At 45.3% G+C, this 15,282-nt stretch overlaps 1 protein-coding gene across 1 annotated transcript in view; it reads right to left on the bottom strand.

Moving 5' to 3' along the window:
* PDE8B (phosphodiesterase 8B) overlaps window positions 1–15,282 on the bottom strand; it is a 154,508-nt gene that overhangs the window by 36,651 nt on the left and 102,575 nt on the right. The window contains exons 3-6 of the mRNA XM_088443877.1: window positions 10,811–11,001; window positions 9,088–9,147; window positions 8,177–8,234; window positions 7,131–7,219 (exon numbers count right to left, since the gene is read on the bottom strand). Of these exons, the coding sequence (XP_088300003.1) occupies window positions 7,131–7,219; window positions 8,177–8,234; window positions 9,088–9,147; window positions 10,811–11,001 (398 nt within the window). The remainder of the gene's footprint in view (window positions 1–7,130; window positions 7,220–8,176; window positions 8,235–9,087; window positions 9,148–10,810; window positions 11,002–15,282) is intronic.

Here is a 15,282-nt window from a genome sequence, read left to right as displayed (position 1 = left end):
TGCTTACGGTCTTAGCCAAAGTTTCTGAACTTGACAGTAACTTTTTATGAACGCGCTGCAGGTGCCGTATAAGGGAGGATGTTCCTAGGTGGTTGACGTCCCTACCCCTACTTATTTCACCTTTACATATGGTACATATGGCAAGACAGTTGTTGTCCGGATTTGGATAGAACTATTGCCAGACCAAAGAGGTGGAATGTTTGGTCTTCTGCCCAGGCATGACCGTGATGGGCTTTTTCATCCCACGGACAACAACTGTCTCCCCCGGAGCCTGATTTAAACAAACCACATCACCATCAGAATCCTCCTCGCCAACTTCCTCCTCAGCGCCAGCTACACCAGTATCCTCATCCTGTTGTACTTCAACAGTGACATCTTCAATTTGCATATCAGCAAGTGGACTGTGGGTGCTCCTTTCAGCACTCGCAGGGGGCGTGCAAATGGTGGAAAGAGCCACCTCTTCCCGTCCAGTGCTGGGAAGGTCAGGCATCGCAACCACCACCACACTTGGACTCTCCTTGGGGATTTGTGATATCTTCTTAGAAAGCACAGTTCTTCGCTGTGCTTTTGCCAGCTTAACTCTTTTGATTTTTTTAGTGGGAAGAGGGCTTCCATCGTCATGTGAAGCTGAACCACTAGTCATGAACATACTAGGGATCGACCTTAGCCGTTCCTTGCCACTCCGTGTCGTAAATGGCATATTGGCAAGTTTACGTTTCTCTTCAGCTGATTTAAATGTCTTTTTCAAGGTCATTTTCCTGAACTTTGCCATTTGGGATTGTATGTGCCCTCTACTATGACATTGGGCATCGGCCTTGGCAGACGACGTTGATGGCATGTTATCGTCTATGTCATGACTAGTGGCAGCAGCTTCAGCACTAGGAGGAAGTGGTTCTTGATCTTTCTCTATTTTATTTTTATCGGAGAAAGTTTGGTCCTCCATTTATGTTATATCGATTTGATATATACGTGCGGCTAAACACAGAAAATAATTTTTTTTTTGGTTTGGACTGGAGTGTACTTTGTGGGTTACAGCACCCTTTAACGGTCAAGCCAGCCGGCCCTTTACTTATGACACAGGCGCACTCTTGGCACTACTTTGTTGATGCACGTGCGGCTACTGCGCACACAATTCACAAACACAGAAAATAATTTTTTTTTGGTTTGGACTGGAGTGTACTTTCGGGGGTTACAGCACCCTTAATGGTCAAGCCAGCCGGCCCTTTACTTATGACACAGGCGCACGCTTGGCACTACTTTGTTGATGCAAGTGCGGCTACTGCGCACACAATTCACAAACACAGAAAATAATTTTTTTTTGGTTTGGACTGGAGTGTACTTTCGGGGGTTACAGCACCCTTTAACGGTCAAGCCAGCCGGCCCTTTACTTATGACACAGGCGCACGCTTGGCACTACTTTGTTGATGCACGTGCGGCTACTGCGCACACAATTCACAAACACAGAAAATAATTTTTTTTTTGGTTTGGACTGGAGTGTACTTTGGGGGTTACAGCACCCTTTAACGGTCAAGCCAGCCGGCCCTTTACTTATGACACAGGCGCACGCTTGGCACTACTTTGTTGATGCACGTGCGGCTACTGCGCACACAATTCACAAACACAGAAAATAATTTTTTTTTGGTTTGGACTGGAGTGTACTTTCGGGGGTTACAGCACCCTTTAACGGTCAAGCCAGCCGGCCCTTTACTTATGACACAGGCGCACGCTTGGCACTACTTTGTTGATGCACGTGCGGCTACTGCGCACACAATTCACAAACACAGAAAATTATTTTTTTTTTGGTTTGGACTGGAGTGTACTTTGGGGGTTACAGCACCCTTTAACGGTCAAGCCAGCCGGCCCTTTACTTATGACACAGGCGCACGCTTGGCACTACTTTGTTGATGCACGTGCGGCTACTGCGCACACAATTCACAAACACAGAAAATAATTTTTTTTGGTTTGGACTGGAGTGTACTTTCGGGGGTTACAGCACCCTTTAACGGTCAAGCCAGCCGGCCCTTTACTTATGACACAGGCGCACGCTTGGCACTACTTTGTTGATGCACGTGCGGCTACTGCGCACACAATTCACAAACACAGAAAATATTTTTTTTTTTGGTTTGGACTGGAGTGTACTTTGGGGGTTACAGCACCCTTTAATGGTCAAGCCAGCCGGCCCTTTACTTATGACACAGGCGCACGCTTGGCACTACTTTGTTGATGCACGTGCGGGTACTGCGCACACAATTCACAAACACAGAAAATAATTTTTTTTTTGGTTTGGACTGGAGTGTACTTTGGGGGTTACAGCACCCTTTAACGGTCAAGCCAGCCGGCCCTTTACTTATGACACAGGCGCACGCTTGGCACTACTTTGTTGATGCACGTGCGGCTACTGCGCACACAATTCACAAACACAGAAAATAATTTTTTTTTTGGTTTGGACTGGAGTGTACTTTGGGGGTTACAGCACCCTTTAACGGTCAAGCCAGCCGGCCCTTTACTTATGACACAGGCGCACGCTTGGCACTACTTTGTTGATGCACGTGCGGCTACTGCGCACACAATTCACAAACACAGAAAATAATTTTTTTTTTGGTTTGGACTGGAGTGTACTTTGGGGGTTACAGCACCCTTTAACGGTCAAGCCAGCCGGCCCTTTACTTATGACACAGGCGCACGCTTGGCACTACTTTGTTGATGCACGTGCGGCTACTGCGCACACAATTCACAAACACAGAAAATAATTTTTTTTTGGTTTGGACTGGAGTGTACTTTCGGGGGTTACAGCACCCTTTAACGGTCAAGCCAGCCGGCCCTTTACTTATGACACAGGCGCACGCTTGGCACTACTTTGTTGATGCACGTGCGGCTACTGCGCACACAATTCACAAACACAGAAAATAATTTTTTTTTTGGTTTGGACTGGAGTGTACTTTGGGGGTTACAGCACCCTTTAACGGTCAAGCCAGCCGGCCCTTTACTTATGACACAGGCGCACGCTTGGCACTACTTTGTTGATGCACGTGCGGCTACTGCGCAGACAATTCACAAACACAGAAAATAATTTTTTTTTTGGTTTGGACTGGAGTGTACTTTCGGGGGTTACAGCACCCTTAACGGTCAAGCCAGCCGGCCCTTTACTTATGACACAGGTGCACGCTTGGCACTACTTTGTTGATGCACGTGCGGCTACTGCGCACACAATTCACAAACACAGAAAATAATTTTTTTTTTGGTTTGGACTGGAGTGTACTTTCGGGGGTTACAGCACCCTTAACGGTCAAGCCAGCCGGCCCTTTACTTATGACACAGGCGCACGCTTGGCACTACTTTGTTGATGCACGTGCGGCTACTGCGCACACAATTCACAAACACAGAAAATAATTTTTTTTTTGGTTTGGACTGGAGTGTACTTTCGGGGGTTACAGCACCCTTAACGGTCAAGCCAGCCGGCCCTTTACTTATGACACAGGCGCACGCTTGGCACTACTTTGTTGATGCACGTGCGGCTACTGCGCACACAATTCACAAACACAGAAAATAATTTTTTTTTGGTTTGGACTGGAGTGTACTTTCGGGGGTTACAGCACCCTTTAACGGTCAAGCCAGCCGGCCCTTTACTTATGACACAGGCGCACGCTTGGCACTACTTTGTTGATGCACGTGCGGCTACTGCGCACACAATTCACAAACACAGAAAATATATTATTTTTTTAGCACTTGGGGGGAGCACCCCTGATGGACAGAGCACCCCCTGGACAACACTACAGCACTCCTTTAGGACTGGGACACTGCACAGGACTTTGGAGTGGACACAGCCCCTATGGAGAACTGACTGCACAACACAGTCCAGCCAGCCCCTATGGACTTTGAAGTAGTGGACACAGCCCCTATTAACAACAGCAGCACAGCACAACACAGCCAGCCCCTATGGACTTTGAAGTAGTGGACAACAGCAGCACTACCACTACACTACACTACACTACACAGCCCTAACTCCCACCCTCCCTCTTCACTGTCCACAGCCGAGTGAGAAAATGGCGCCGACGCGGGTACCTTATATAGGATCCAAAACCCGCGAGACTCGGAAGGCGGGATGATGACGTTTTGCCTCGATTTCAGATCCGAGTCAGGCGGGAAAAGTCGAGCCTGACTCGGATCGGACTCGGATCGGGGGGGCTCGGGGGGGTTCGGATTTCAGAAATCCGAACCCGCTCACCCCTAATATATATATATATATATATATATATACAGGGCCGTAACCAGCTATGGGTGACCGGTGCCATCGCACAGAGGGCCTGATTCAGAGCCGCTCGTAAGCGGCCGCTCATTCGCTCCGAGCGATGTTCGCACATCTGCGCATGCGTATGGGTCATAATACGCATGCGCCAAACAGTCAGTGCAGTCGGAAAACGTGTGTTCGCAAAATAGCGAGTGCCTGGCCTGCTAGTTTGAGTGACAGGATGAGGTGTTTGTGGGTGGTAACAGGGGAAGGTGCTTGAAAACGGGGAGTGGAGATCTGAACGCAGGCGTGCCAAACGGTCAAAACTGGCATTTTAAGGGTGTGCATAATTAACAAAGCAGCGTCATTGACCACATCACTTGGTTGTTTCTTAGCCTGAACTGTTCGCATGATTGCGGTAGGAAAATCCAACCACAAGCACTGCGAGCAGTTCAGATGCCTTTCGATGTACTCGATTAATCTAATAAATAGCGGAGAGGCCCTTGCACCTGGCTAGCAGGTTGCCTGGAACGGTACCCTGCAGCCAGGATCGCTGCTCCAAATGCACTTACCGCAGCTGCCGGCCCCTGCTCCCTTCTACGCAACGTCATGATGACACACGCTCAGTGTGCTTGTTAATTATATTAGCCCCACTTGACATAGTGCTAGGATTCACACCTTTACACCTCTGCAGATATGGAGGCTTGGACTGTCCAAATGGGGAGATCGGTGGATTGGAGCAGATGGATTCAGCAGTAAAGGGCTGTAACATGCACCCATACACAAATATCATCTGCCTACCTCTATAATACGGGCCCTCCTGTCTGAAGTGCACCGGGGCCCCTATAGCCTTAATCAAACCTAGCAGGAGATGTCTATTTCCTATAGACACCTCCTGCTGCATTTACATTTTGTTGGACAGTACTGCACAGATGCTTCCTTGTGGCTGTGCAATACCATCAATCTCTAAATCAGGCCCTTAATCTGCTGTGGTTGAGCCATCTTTACTTTATACATACTAGGCAGGAGTCTGAAGGCGCACATCCACTAGGCGATATTAATGAGCGATTGCACAATTACGACATCGTAATCGTGAAATTGCTCATTAATTGTGCACAAATCGTGCACTATAATGTCGGAAACGACCAGCGCACTATTATCTGGCATACTGGTAAATGAGTTAGGAAGATGACCGCAGATCGCTGTTATCTGTCCATGTGTCATGTGACCCTGAGGGTTCCGTGTCTTGTTTGGCCAGTATCTGTGCGGCCAAATGTCCAACTGAACCAGATTAAAAAAAAAAGTAGGTACCTGGTAGAAACTTAGGCCCTCATTCAGAGCCACTCGCTAGCGGCAGTACGCTCGTTCCGAGCGATGTTCGCACATCTGCGCATGCGTACGGATCGTTATACGCATGCGCGAACCAGTCAGTGCGGCCGAAATTCATGTGCTCGCAATATAGCGAATGCCTGCTATTTTGAGTGACAGAATGAGGCGTATGTGGGTGGTAACAGGGGAAGGTGCTTGAAAACGGGGAGTGGAGATCAGAACGCAGGCGTGCTTAAAGGTCAAAACGGGCGTTTTATGGGTGTGCATAATTAATACAGCAGCGTCATTGACCACGTCACTGGGTTATTTTATAGCCAGAACTGCTCGCAAGATTGTGGTAGCAAAAACCAACCACAAGAATAGCGAGCAGTTCATACGCTGGTCGATGTACTCGATTAATCTAATAAATAGCGGACATGACGTATGGTGCGAGCGGCCAGGGGGCGTTTTTAACAAATAAACGAGCGTATGTTTTGCTCGCTCGTTCAGACTTAGAGGTGTGAACAGACTGCAATTTGCGAACGGATCATTTGAATAGCCACCCCTTGTTTTTGAACGAACGACCGCAAATAGCGAACGGCTCTGAATCAGGCCCTTAGTCGCTAGTTTGATGTACATCCATTTAGACATCTTACCTCTGCACACCACTATTTTAATACTATACTGCAATCTTTTATTAGGTAAATTGAATTTTACAACTAAATAAAAATGATCCCATACTAAGTACAGTATGCTCCGCACAGTAACAAACAAAAAAAGAGGGACCTAGAGCTACAAGGCATAAAATGCAGGAAATACGTCAGATACAAGGTTTTAGTTGCAAAGAGTAAAGGGGGTTATCCACTTAGCGATTTAACCAAGCGATTGCACGATAACGACGTCGTTATCGTGCAATCGCTTGCAAATCGCGCAAGCTTCGGGCATGTTTTGGTCGGAAACGACCAGCGATGCATGTGCCCGCTGGTCGCTTCCGACATCCGACATCGCCCGTACATGCTGGTCAACCTGACGATCTCATCAGGTTCAGCATGTGCGGGGATGAGGGATGTGCCTGGACTGAACGAGTGAACGTTCAGTCTAGGCACATCAGTAGATATACAAACGGCAGCACGACTGCAATGTCGCAATCGTGCTCTCGTTTGTATATTTATAAGTGGGTACCCGCCTTAAGAGAATGTAGGGAATAGAATAAAGAGCAAATTAGAAGAAAAGAGGGAAGATAGAGGAAGGAGGAGGGACAGGAAGAAACCTCTTAGGCAACACAATGAAACAATCCTGGATCAAAATTAAAGAATGGAAACTTTGTTAAAGTGAGACCAAGAGCTCCAAACTTTATGAAAGGAGACAGAGGAATTTCTCTAGATACTGGATGCACGAACCTGGTCAGGATTGTTGGTTGTTTGGAGCCCATACACAAAGAGACGTCCAGTCCATTCAAATAGGTAAAACATTTCCAACTTAGGCCTTCTGAGTCTTGTGCATTTACTCTGATTATTCCCCGTGTGAGACACCAGTACTTATTAGCCTAGTTAAACAGTGATATGGAAAAAAAATGTATTTGTACAATACCTACCGCAGCTTGTACTGAGAACGCACCTCCCCGTGTTCTATCTGGATCAGCTCATTGTAACAGGCAATCATACTGTTATTCTCCGTAAATCTCTGTAAAATATATTCCCGTTTATTTCCATTGCTACGTTCATGTGCACGGCTTTCATAACAATGCTATAGTTACATACTGTAGCATTGCAATATAATTATTTTTCATTCAGTATATCATAGTGTACAAAGTGTCTAACACTTACCTTATCTGACGTGATTACATCTTTGGTTTGTTTGGGGTATACAGTCCCCTGCCAAGCCCCCCCCCCTCCCCTCTTATCTGGTCATCAGTCTCTAACCAATGGACTAAGGCAAAAAGCTTGTCACGCTACTCAGTTCAAACTCACTGATGTTGGGTTGCTGATGACTCAGTTGGGGGCTGGTGTAGACTGCGGATCACCTATACCCAACCCACAAAAGATGAATGGGAGAGGTAAGTGCTAGATACACCGTACTAGCGAGAGTATCTAGCAAATTATTACAAATAGTAGTGGGTTTAAAATTGCAAAGTAGATACTAGGGGCTCACTTATGCACTATTACTATGTTACTATTTTATTTGACTATCATTTTGTTAGTATTTTTACTATATTTGTTTAATTTATTCTTATATTTATATGTATTCATAATTCACACACACACACACACACACAAATACCATCTTCCACACTTTTATTGTATACTCCATTCTTTACACTCAACACACTCATCTCTACTATCCAATAATGATTAGCACCATCTATTTACTATAGTTATTAACTTATTACATATATTGTATATTGTGCGTATACATTTATCTGTATTTGACTATATAAATGTATTATATATCTGCACAATCACGATTCTTTAAACAACTCTGAAAAAAGTTTTTTGACTCACCACCTTGCTCAACTAAGTAAATCCCAATCCATGTGACACACACACTCCACCCAGCTCTCCATGGAAACAAGCGGCAAAGCATGAATCTAACGTACCTGGAGCAGTTAGTCACAGCCACAAACAGGTGAATCTCACCTACCCTATTGAATCCAGCATGGAGTAGAGGAAGGACTGACAATTCTTCCTGATCAGGCCCTCTGCAGAAATACAGAAAGATTCCTATTTGTAAAACATTCTGTTTTTTTTAATACAGTTTCTTCATACGTTTTATGCTGGTGGTCAAAACACTAATAAAGAAGGTTATTTGCAAACAGCAACAACTCCAGGGGGTTTATGTAATAGGGTGCGACTTGCAGCCTTTAAAATTATTGCCTCTTTAAAAATATGGGAAGATTTACAGAAGTTCCCATAAGTCGCACCCTCTTACATAAGCCTCCAGGGGTTTTACACCTTTAGGAAATATTAGTTTAAGCTTAATTTTGTGCCTTTGGTAGTGTCTTTATACCAGGCAGAGGCTTATTTTTCTAGAACTGCATATAGTGGGGCGGATGCTGAGTTGGACTTACAATTTGGTCTTGCCCACAAAACAGGCCACATGCCTATGCCACTTTCCTCCGGTTGTGTTGGAGAGGCAGGACGGAGTGGTCTAACGTTGGCCAAGTGCAGTAAGGGCGTGTTCTGAACAGAAGAAGACCCACACAGAGACTCAGAGATGCACGGTCTAGTGGGCCACACTGTTGCTCCCCATGGCATCAGCATTTGGATTGTAAGGTGCCTGGAATGCCTTAGGACACTTCAGTCGCCCACCGCAGAGCTGCCCCGATACTCAGCTTTTTCCAACCCCCTCCTTGTCGTGACATCATGACATCATATGATCAAGGGCGGGGCGAATTCCGCCTGCTCAGCATCAGCCCTAATGGGCTCAAAGCTGCGAGCTATTGATAGTCCATTTACATGTTACCCATAATTCAAAATGGAATTCCGAAGACAATTCATGAAACAAAATGTTGAGTACAAATGGTAAGTTAAAACCAGCCACAAATAACTTACACGCGTGGAACAACAGCAAGGATTGTAGTGTGCTCTGATGGTTTTGTTGCTCGTATTGATCTGTGAAAGAGTGAGAGTGATAAAAATGGATAATTTCTGTCATTTGTATCTGTATTAGGTTTGTGTGTAACAGGAAATGCAACTAGAAAACCAGATCTCAATTGTGACTTTGTTTCACATCCATTTTGTTGAGCATCCTATTTTGCAAATTGTGTTGTTATATTGCAAAATGATTTACAGTACAATTTGTCTAATTCAGAGGTCTGCAACCAGATGCGGCAAGCAGAACAGTTTGAAGTGGTACATGGGTGGTTCTGAAGATTTACCAGATAGGACCAATATGTAAGTTCCAGCCTGAAATCTAGGCCTCAATATTTTAAAGTAGTAAGTAAAAAAGCTAATTTTTTATTTATTTAGTTACAGATAATAAACAATACCAATATGCCTAAACCGTTCAAATTACCTATAAGTTTGGTCGGTGTATTGGTGTTGCCAGCTGCCACTAACTTTTTTATCCTACTGCTCTCACTACTTCTCTCACTTTATAGTTTTGGATTGAAATGTCTCAGACGTAACACTGTACAAAAAATCTGTAGCTGTGTATTTTTTTGAGTTTGGAACATACTGTAGGTTGACAAGTTAATATATAGGTCTTTCTCATAGGTTTTCTTTAAAAAAAATAACACAGGCTCTTACTACAAAGCGGGGTATTCCATTTGGAGCAAGGTTTTCTCCGCAAAGAAAACCACGGGCCTTGCACCCAAATGTGGAATACCGCGGGTATACGCGCTCCTGATACCCACGGTGTTCACCCGTGGTGTAAGAAAAAAACCTACTTACCACTCTGGTGGTCTCCACGGCTCCTGGTTATCTCCCCTCCATCTTTGCACTGGGGAGGGGACTGGTGGGAGGCCAGGGGGCTTATGGGAGGGGAGGTGGCTGCTGGGAGATGTTCTCCCTGCTGCTGCCTCCGGGGGGGCTCACACACACACACGGGGGTCACACAGAAAATTACACACAATCACTCACACAAACTTACTTACACATACTTACACACACTCACACAAACTTACTTACACATACTTACACACACTCACACTTACTTACACACAGCTGCTGCAGAAGGTCAGGTCCTGACACTGGTGGAAGAAGACACAGCTTCGGAAGGTGAGTATTTACTGACTAATTAAGCTCATTGGAAATTTCCAATCGCTTAATTAGTCATTAGGAGGGGTTCTTCAGGAGTCCCAGAGCAATTCCCGACCATTTTTCCTAAAAATATGGATTTTTGAAAAAATTGGTCGTGCTGTGGAGGTGCGCAAAAAAAATATCTCCCGGTGCTCAAAAAATTAAAAACTACCTAACTGAATAGCAAAAATCCCGCACCTGCAGGAAAAAACTAGCGGGTGTAGGATTTTTGCTATTCTCACACCTAATTGAATATCCCCATAGAGTTGAGCTGAATTATGAAGTAGAGGTTTCCTTTATGTCCTGCACGTGACATACAATGGCCCCTTATCTATTGCTTGTATGTCCTATTCACATTGCTTTGTGAACAACATGCATGAAGGTAAAAAGTTGCATGAAAAGACGCTCAACGCTACCAAGTCACGCCACGGCATGGACCAACTAGAAGGGCTGTTTAACGCGCAAGGACGTAAGATATATTTGGATACATCTGTAACATTACTGGACACCAGTCAATGAACCACACCTACTGTACCTGCAAACAGCATCGGCATCAAGGTATCTTGGGTGCCTATGGTCTATGACGATGATTTCATGGTGTTTATCAAGGAAGCACTCGAGTGCTGTTTCTTGTGTCCGTGCAATATTGCACTTGTACCCAGCCCGATCACAGGCCCACCAGAACCCATCGCTCTGACTGTCTTCTTTTGCAAACACTAACAGCACCTGAAAGTGAAACACTGGGGCATATAAGAATCATTTCTATTGCATATCTTTAAATACATCGTAAAGAAAACATTTGTAAATAAAATGTTTAGTGAAGTATATAAGTTTACATTATTCTGCAAGAATTTTTTTTTACATTTTTTAACTTTTTTTTCAAATAAATGACAACTGCCCTTTTAACTGCTCTAATGAGTTAAACTAAAAGTCACCTGTAGACCTTATTATACAGTGACCACTGTCCAATGCCTGGGGGAAAAAAAAAAGAGGAGAAATCTATTTCTTTCCCCAACAGTTCCTAAATGCATGCTCCATATAGGAGAGTAGAACCAACGTCACCACAGATAAGCACACCGTAATTACCAATTTTAAGCTAATGAGCCCTTTAGTACAACTGCGAACGTGTAGCTCATCCTGCAGAAGACTGAATGGGATAAATAGGCAGCATACATTGAATGATAGTTGTTCAGACCTGGCCAGTGTACAGTACATACATGAATGATAATCGCTCAACACTTGAAAATGACAGAAAACCAGTCTGGATCATTTGACTTGGTTATCAAACATGTTCAATCATCCCGACCATCGTTCTGCTGATTCCATATAGAGAACTGAACTGTATCTCTCCCATACATCATTCAATGGGTCTGATTGAGCCATGGGGCCATATTCAAATAGGAGCGAAAGCCGAGATCCACGAAAAAGTATCGCCAATTGCGACTTTTTGCCTGTGGGAAACTTATCTCCGTATTCAATTCCATCCACTTTTCGCGTTCGCGGAAAGTCAATGCATTGTAATAGGCGAAAAAGATTTGTCTCTGAATAGCAGGAGAAAAGAAGTGCAAAATTTTTATTTTGGGGTGCAAAGGTGGGGAAACCTCTCAGCACCCTTGGGACAGCCCCCCAAAGGATAACTGCGTAAAAAAATTCCAGGAAAAAACTTAACACCCCAAAAAAGTACTTAAAATTTTGGGACATAAAAGCACAAAGTGGGAGGATAAGCTCGCAGACTAGCGAAATGAGATTCTGGGGGTGCTCTAAGAAGGGGTCAAGTGTTTTTGGGTTTGTAGATGCTTTTATGAGGGAGGAATTTCACTTTTATTAAAACTACACTTTAGAGACATTATATAATATACTTGCAGCCATTCTCAGGTAACCCAAATTTGCCAGGACTACTTATTTTCTCCAAAAAATACTGCTTTATGCCATTCTTCACCACTTGTGCAAAGACGCTAATTAAAGGCAATTGTGCGAACTTAAGTACCCCAAATAGCTTTATTAGGACTATTCGGGTACTACTACATTTATCCCCAATGTTTCTGCATCTTTTTTGGGGGGTTCAGGCTGATTTCAGGAACGCCTCCGTTTGGCCAGCTACCCCCCCTGCCCGCCTACCAAACGGGGCGAGCTGTCAATCACCATCGACAGCTCGCTCCCTTTGGAGCGAGACCCGGAGCGACGGAGCACCCGTCGCTAGCCGGGTCTCGTGCATGCGCACGACGGAGCCGGCTCCATCGTGCACATGCCCAGTGGGCAAACATCGACCCGGTTGCGAGCGCTCAGCGCTCGCGACCGGGTCTGAATCAGGCCCTCAGTTCAAGCGTTTTCACTGGGATCAAAACAGAGGGCTTTATTCAGACCCGGACGCTATTTGCGGCCGCTCGCTGGCTAAAAGGGACCGGCTATTTAAATTATGTGCTTGCACTGCGTCATGTAAAGCCGCCCACTAAGTAATAGCGAGCAGCCGCACTATGCGCTCGCACCTGTATAAAGACACCCCTTTGCCACTCGCAACACACGTCATCTCCGGCAGTTGTAGGATTAATCGGGAACATCAAGAGCCATCGGAGCTGCTCGCAGCGCTTGTGGTAGCCTTTTCCCACAACAACATTGCGAGCAGTTCAGGCTAAAATACAACCCTGTCATGTGTGTAATGACGCTACTTTGCTAATTATGCACACCCATTAAACGCCGTTCTGACGGTCGGGAATGCCTGCGTTCACGCATCTATACCCCTGTTTACAAGCACCTTCCCCTTTTACCACCCACAACGGTACTATCTGTCACTCAAAATAGCGGGCCGACTGCGGGCTACGGGCGAGCACTTTACCATCGCAATGACTGGTTCGCGCAAGCGCATTGTGAATCATACGCATGCGCAGATTGCGGAAAATCGCTCAATGCGAGCGAGCGCAGCATAGCCTCCGGGTCTGAATCAGGCCCAGTGTTTGCAATACTGTACATTATATACTGTATAATTTCTGCTTTACCTCAAGGTGTGTTTATATTATTTATTATATGATAGGTGATGACCTGCTCAGTGTTATATCTGTATTGATAAAATCAGAAATGTTTAACCTGTGCATTGTGTTGAGGTGTATAAAGGTATGCCGGACTCTGCCTGAGGAAAAGCTACATAGTATGTCTATGATATAAAGCAGCCATTCAGGCAGCTGTGAATACTGCGCTGTTCTCCTGACCCTGCTTTGTTGAAGTTTGTTTCCAAGACAACCGCTGTTCTGTGGCACAATCAATAAATTCCACTGAGTCTGAGAGGAGCCATTGGACTTGGTGACCTGCATTCAGACTTCTCTGCTGGAGCTGTCTGCACAGTGGCATATGTTTTCTAACGCTGATCCTTAAACCGCACACAAGTTTACTGTAAACATGCCCATTTTTTTCTTGCATTGAGATTATATGAATAAACTGGAACAAGATATGTATCTTGGACCCTACATTTTTTTGCTGTATAATTTAGACTGATTTGTTTAACCTTTGATTGGCTTCAAAATAGGTTTTTATTCCTAATGTTTGTTCTTCTGTTATCCCAGTAAGTGCAAACTTCTGTTCAGAGATTCTGGCGATATTATATTAGGGATGTCCATTGCAACGGTGGGATGGAATTGTTCCCGTCTTGCTGCTATAGCAACATGTAACCATCACTTGTAAACCATTCGATGGTTTGAGCCATTGATGGTATACTTATGCACATGCACAATGGACAGATAGAGTTTGTGCATGAGCAGAGGGGTTCTGAGACATATTCAAGAGTTTCTCCTGTACACAGCAGGAGAAACATCACCAAACATCGGAAAACAACCATCGGAATGTAGCAGGTGATAGTTGCCAGCTTCATCCTACACAACCAAATTGACATATAATTGTCATCGGGCTGAAAACATTGATGGATACGAACCCTCAGTTACCGATGACCAGCCCTATACTGAATTTATTTACTACATTGGTCCCTGCCCCTATCAGCAAGGCAGTGATGGAAAATTCCAGATGATAGCTATTACTTTACTGCAAACTAGGGGTGAGCGGGTTCGGATTTCTGAAATCCGAACCCCCCCGAGCCCCCCCGATCCGAGTCCGATCCGAGTCAGGCTCGACTTTTCCCGCCTGACTCGGATCTGACATCGAGGCAAAACGTCATCATCCCGCCTTCCGAGTCTCGCGGGTTTTGGATCCTATATAAGGTACCCGCGTCGGCGCCATTTTCTCACTCGGCTGTGGACAGTGAAGAGGGAGGGTGGGAGTTAGTGCTGTGTAGTGTAGTGTAGTGTAGTGCTGCTGTTGTCCACTACTTCAAAGTCCATAGGGGCTGGCTGTGTTGTGCTGTGCTGCTGTTGTTAATAGGGGCTGTGTCCACTACTTCAAAGTCCATAGGGGCTGGCTGGACTGTGTTGTGCAGTCAGTTCCAAAGTCCTGTGCAGTGTCCCAGTCCTAAAGGGGTGCTGTAGTGTTGTCCAGGGGGTGCTCTGTCCATCAGGGGTGCTCCCCCCAAGTGCTAAAAAAATAATATATTTTCTGTGTTTGTGAATTGTGTGCGCAGTAGCCGCACGTGCATCAACAAAGTAGTGCCAAGCGTGCGCCTGTGTCATAAGTAAAGGGCCGGCTGGCTTGACCGTTAAGGGTGCTGTAACCCCCGAAAGTACACTCCAGTCCAAACCAAAAAAAAAATTATTTTCTGTGTTTGTGAATTGTGTGCGCAGTAGCCGCACGTGCATCAACAAAGTAGTGCCAAGCGTGCGCCTGTGTCATAAGTAAAGGGCCGGCTGGCTTGACCGTTAAGGGTGCTGTAACCCCCGAAAGTACACTCCAGTCCAAACCTAAAAAAAAATTATTTTCTGTGTTTGTGAATTGTGTGCGCAGTAGCCGCACGTGCATCAACAAAGTAGTGCCAAGCGTGCGCCTGTGTCATAAGTAAAGGGCCGGCTGGCTTGACCGTTAAAGGGTGCTGTAACCCCCGAAAGTACACTCCAGTCCAAACCAAAAAAAAAT

Source organism: Taudactylus pleione, unplaced genomic scaffold (genome assembly GCF_031769625.1).
Source record: "Taudactylus pleione unplaced genomic scaffold, aTauple2 ptg000336l, whole genome shotgun sequence".
Taxonomy (NCBI): domain Eukaryota; kingdom Metazoa; phylum Chordata; class Amphibia; order Anura; family Myobatrachidae; genus Taudactylus; species Taudactylus pleione.
This window is presented reverse-complemented; position numbering and strand designations above follow the sequence as displayed.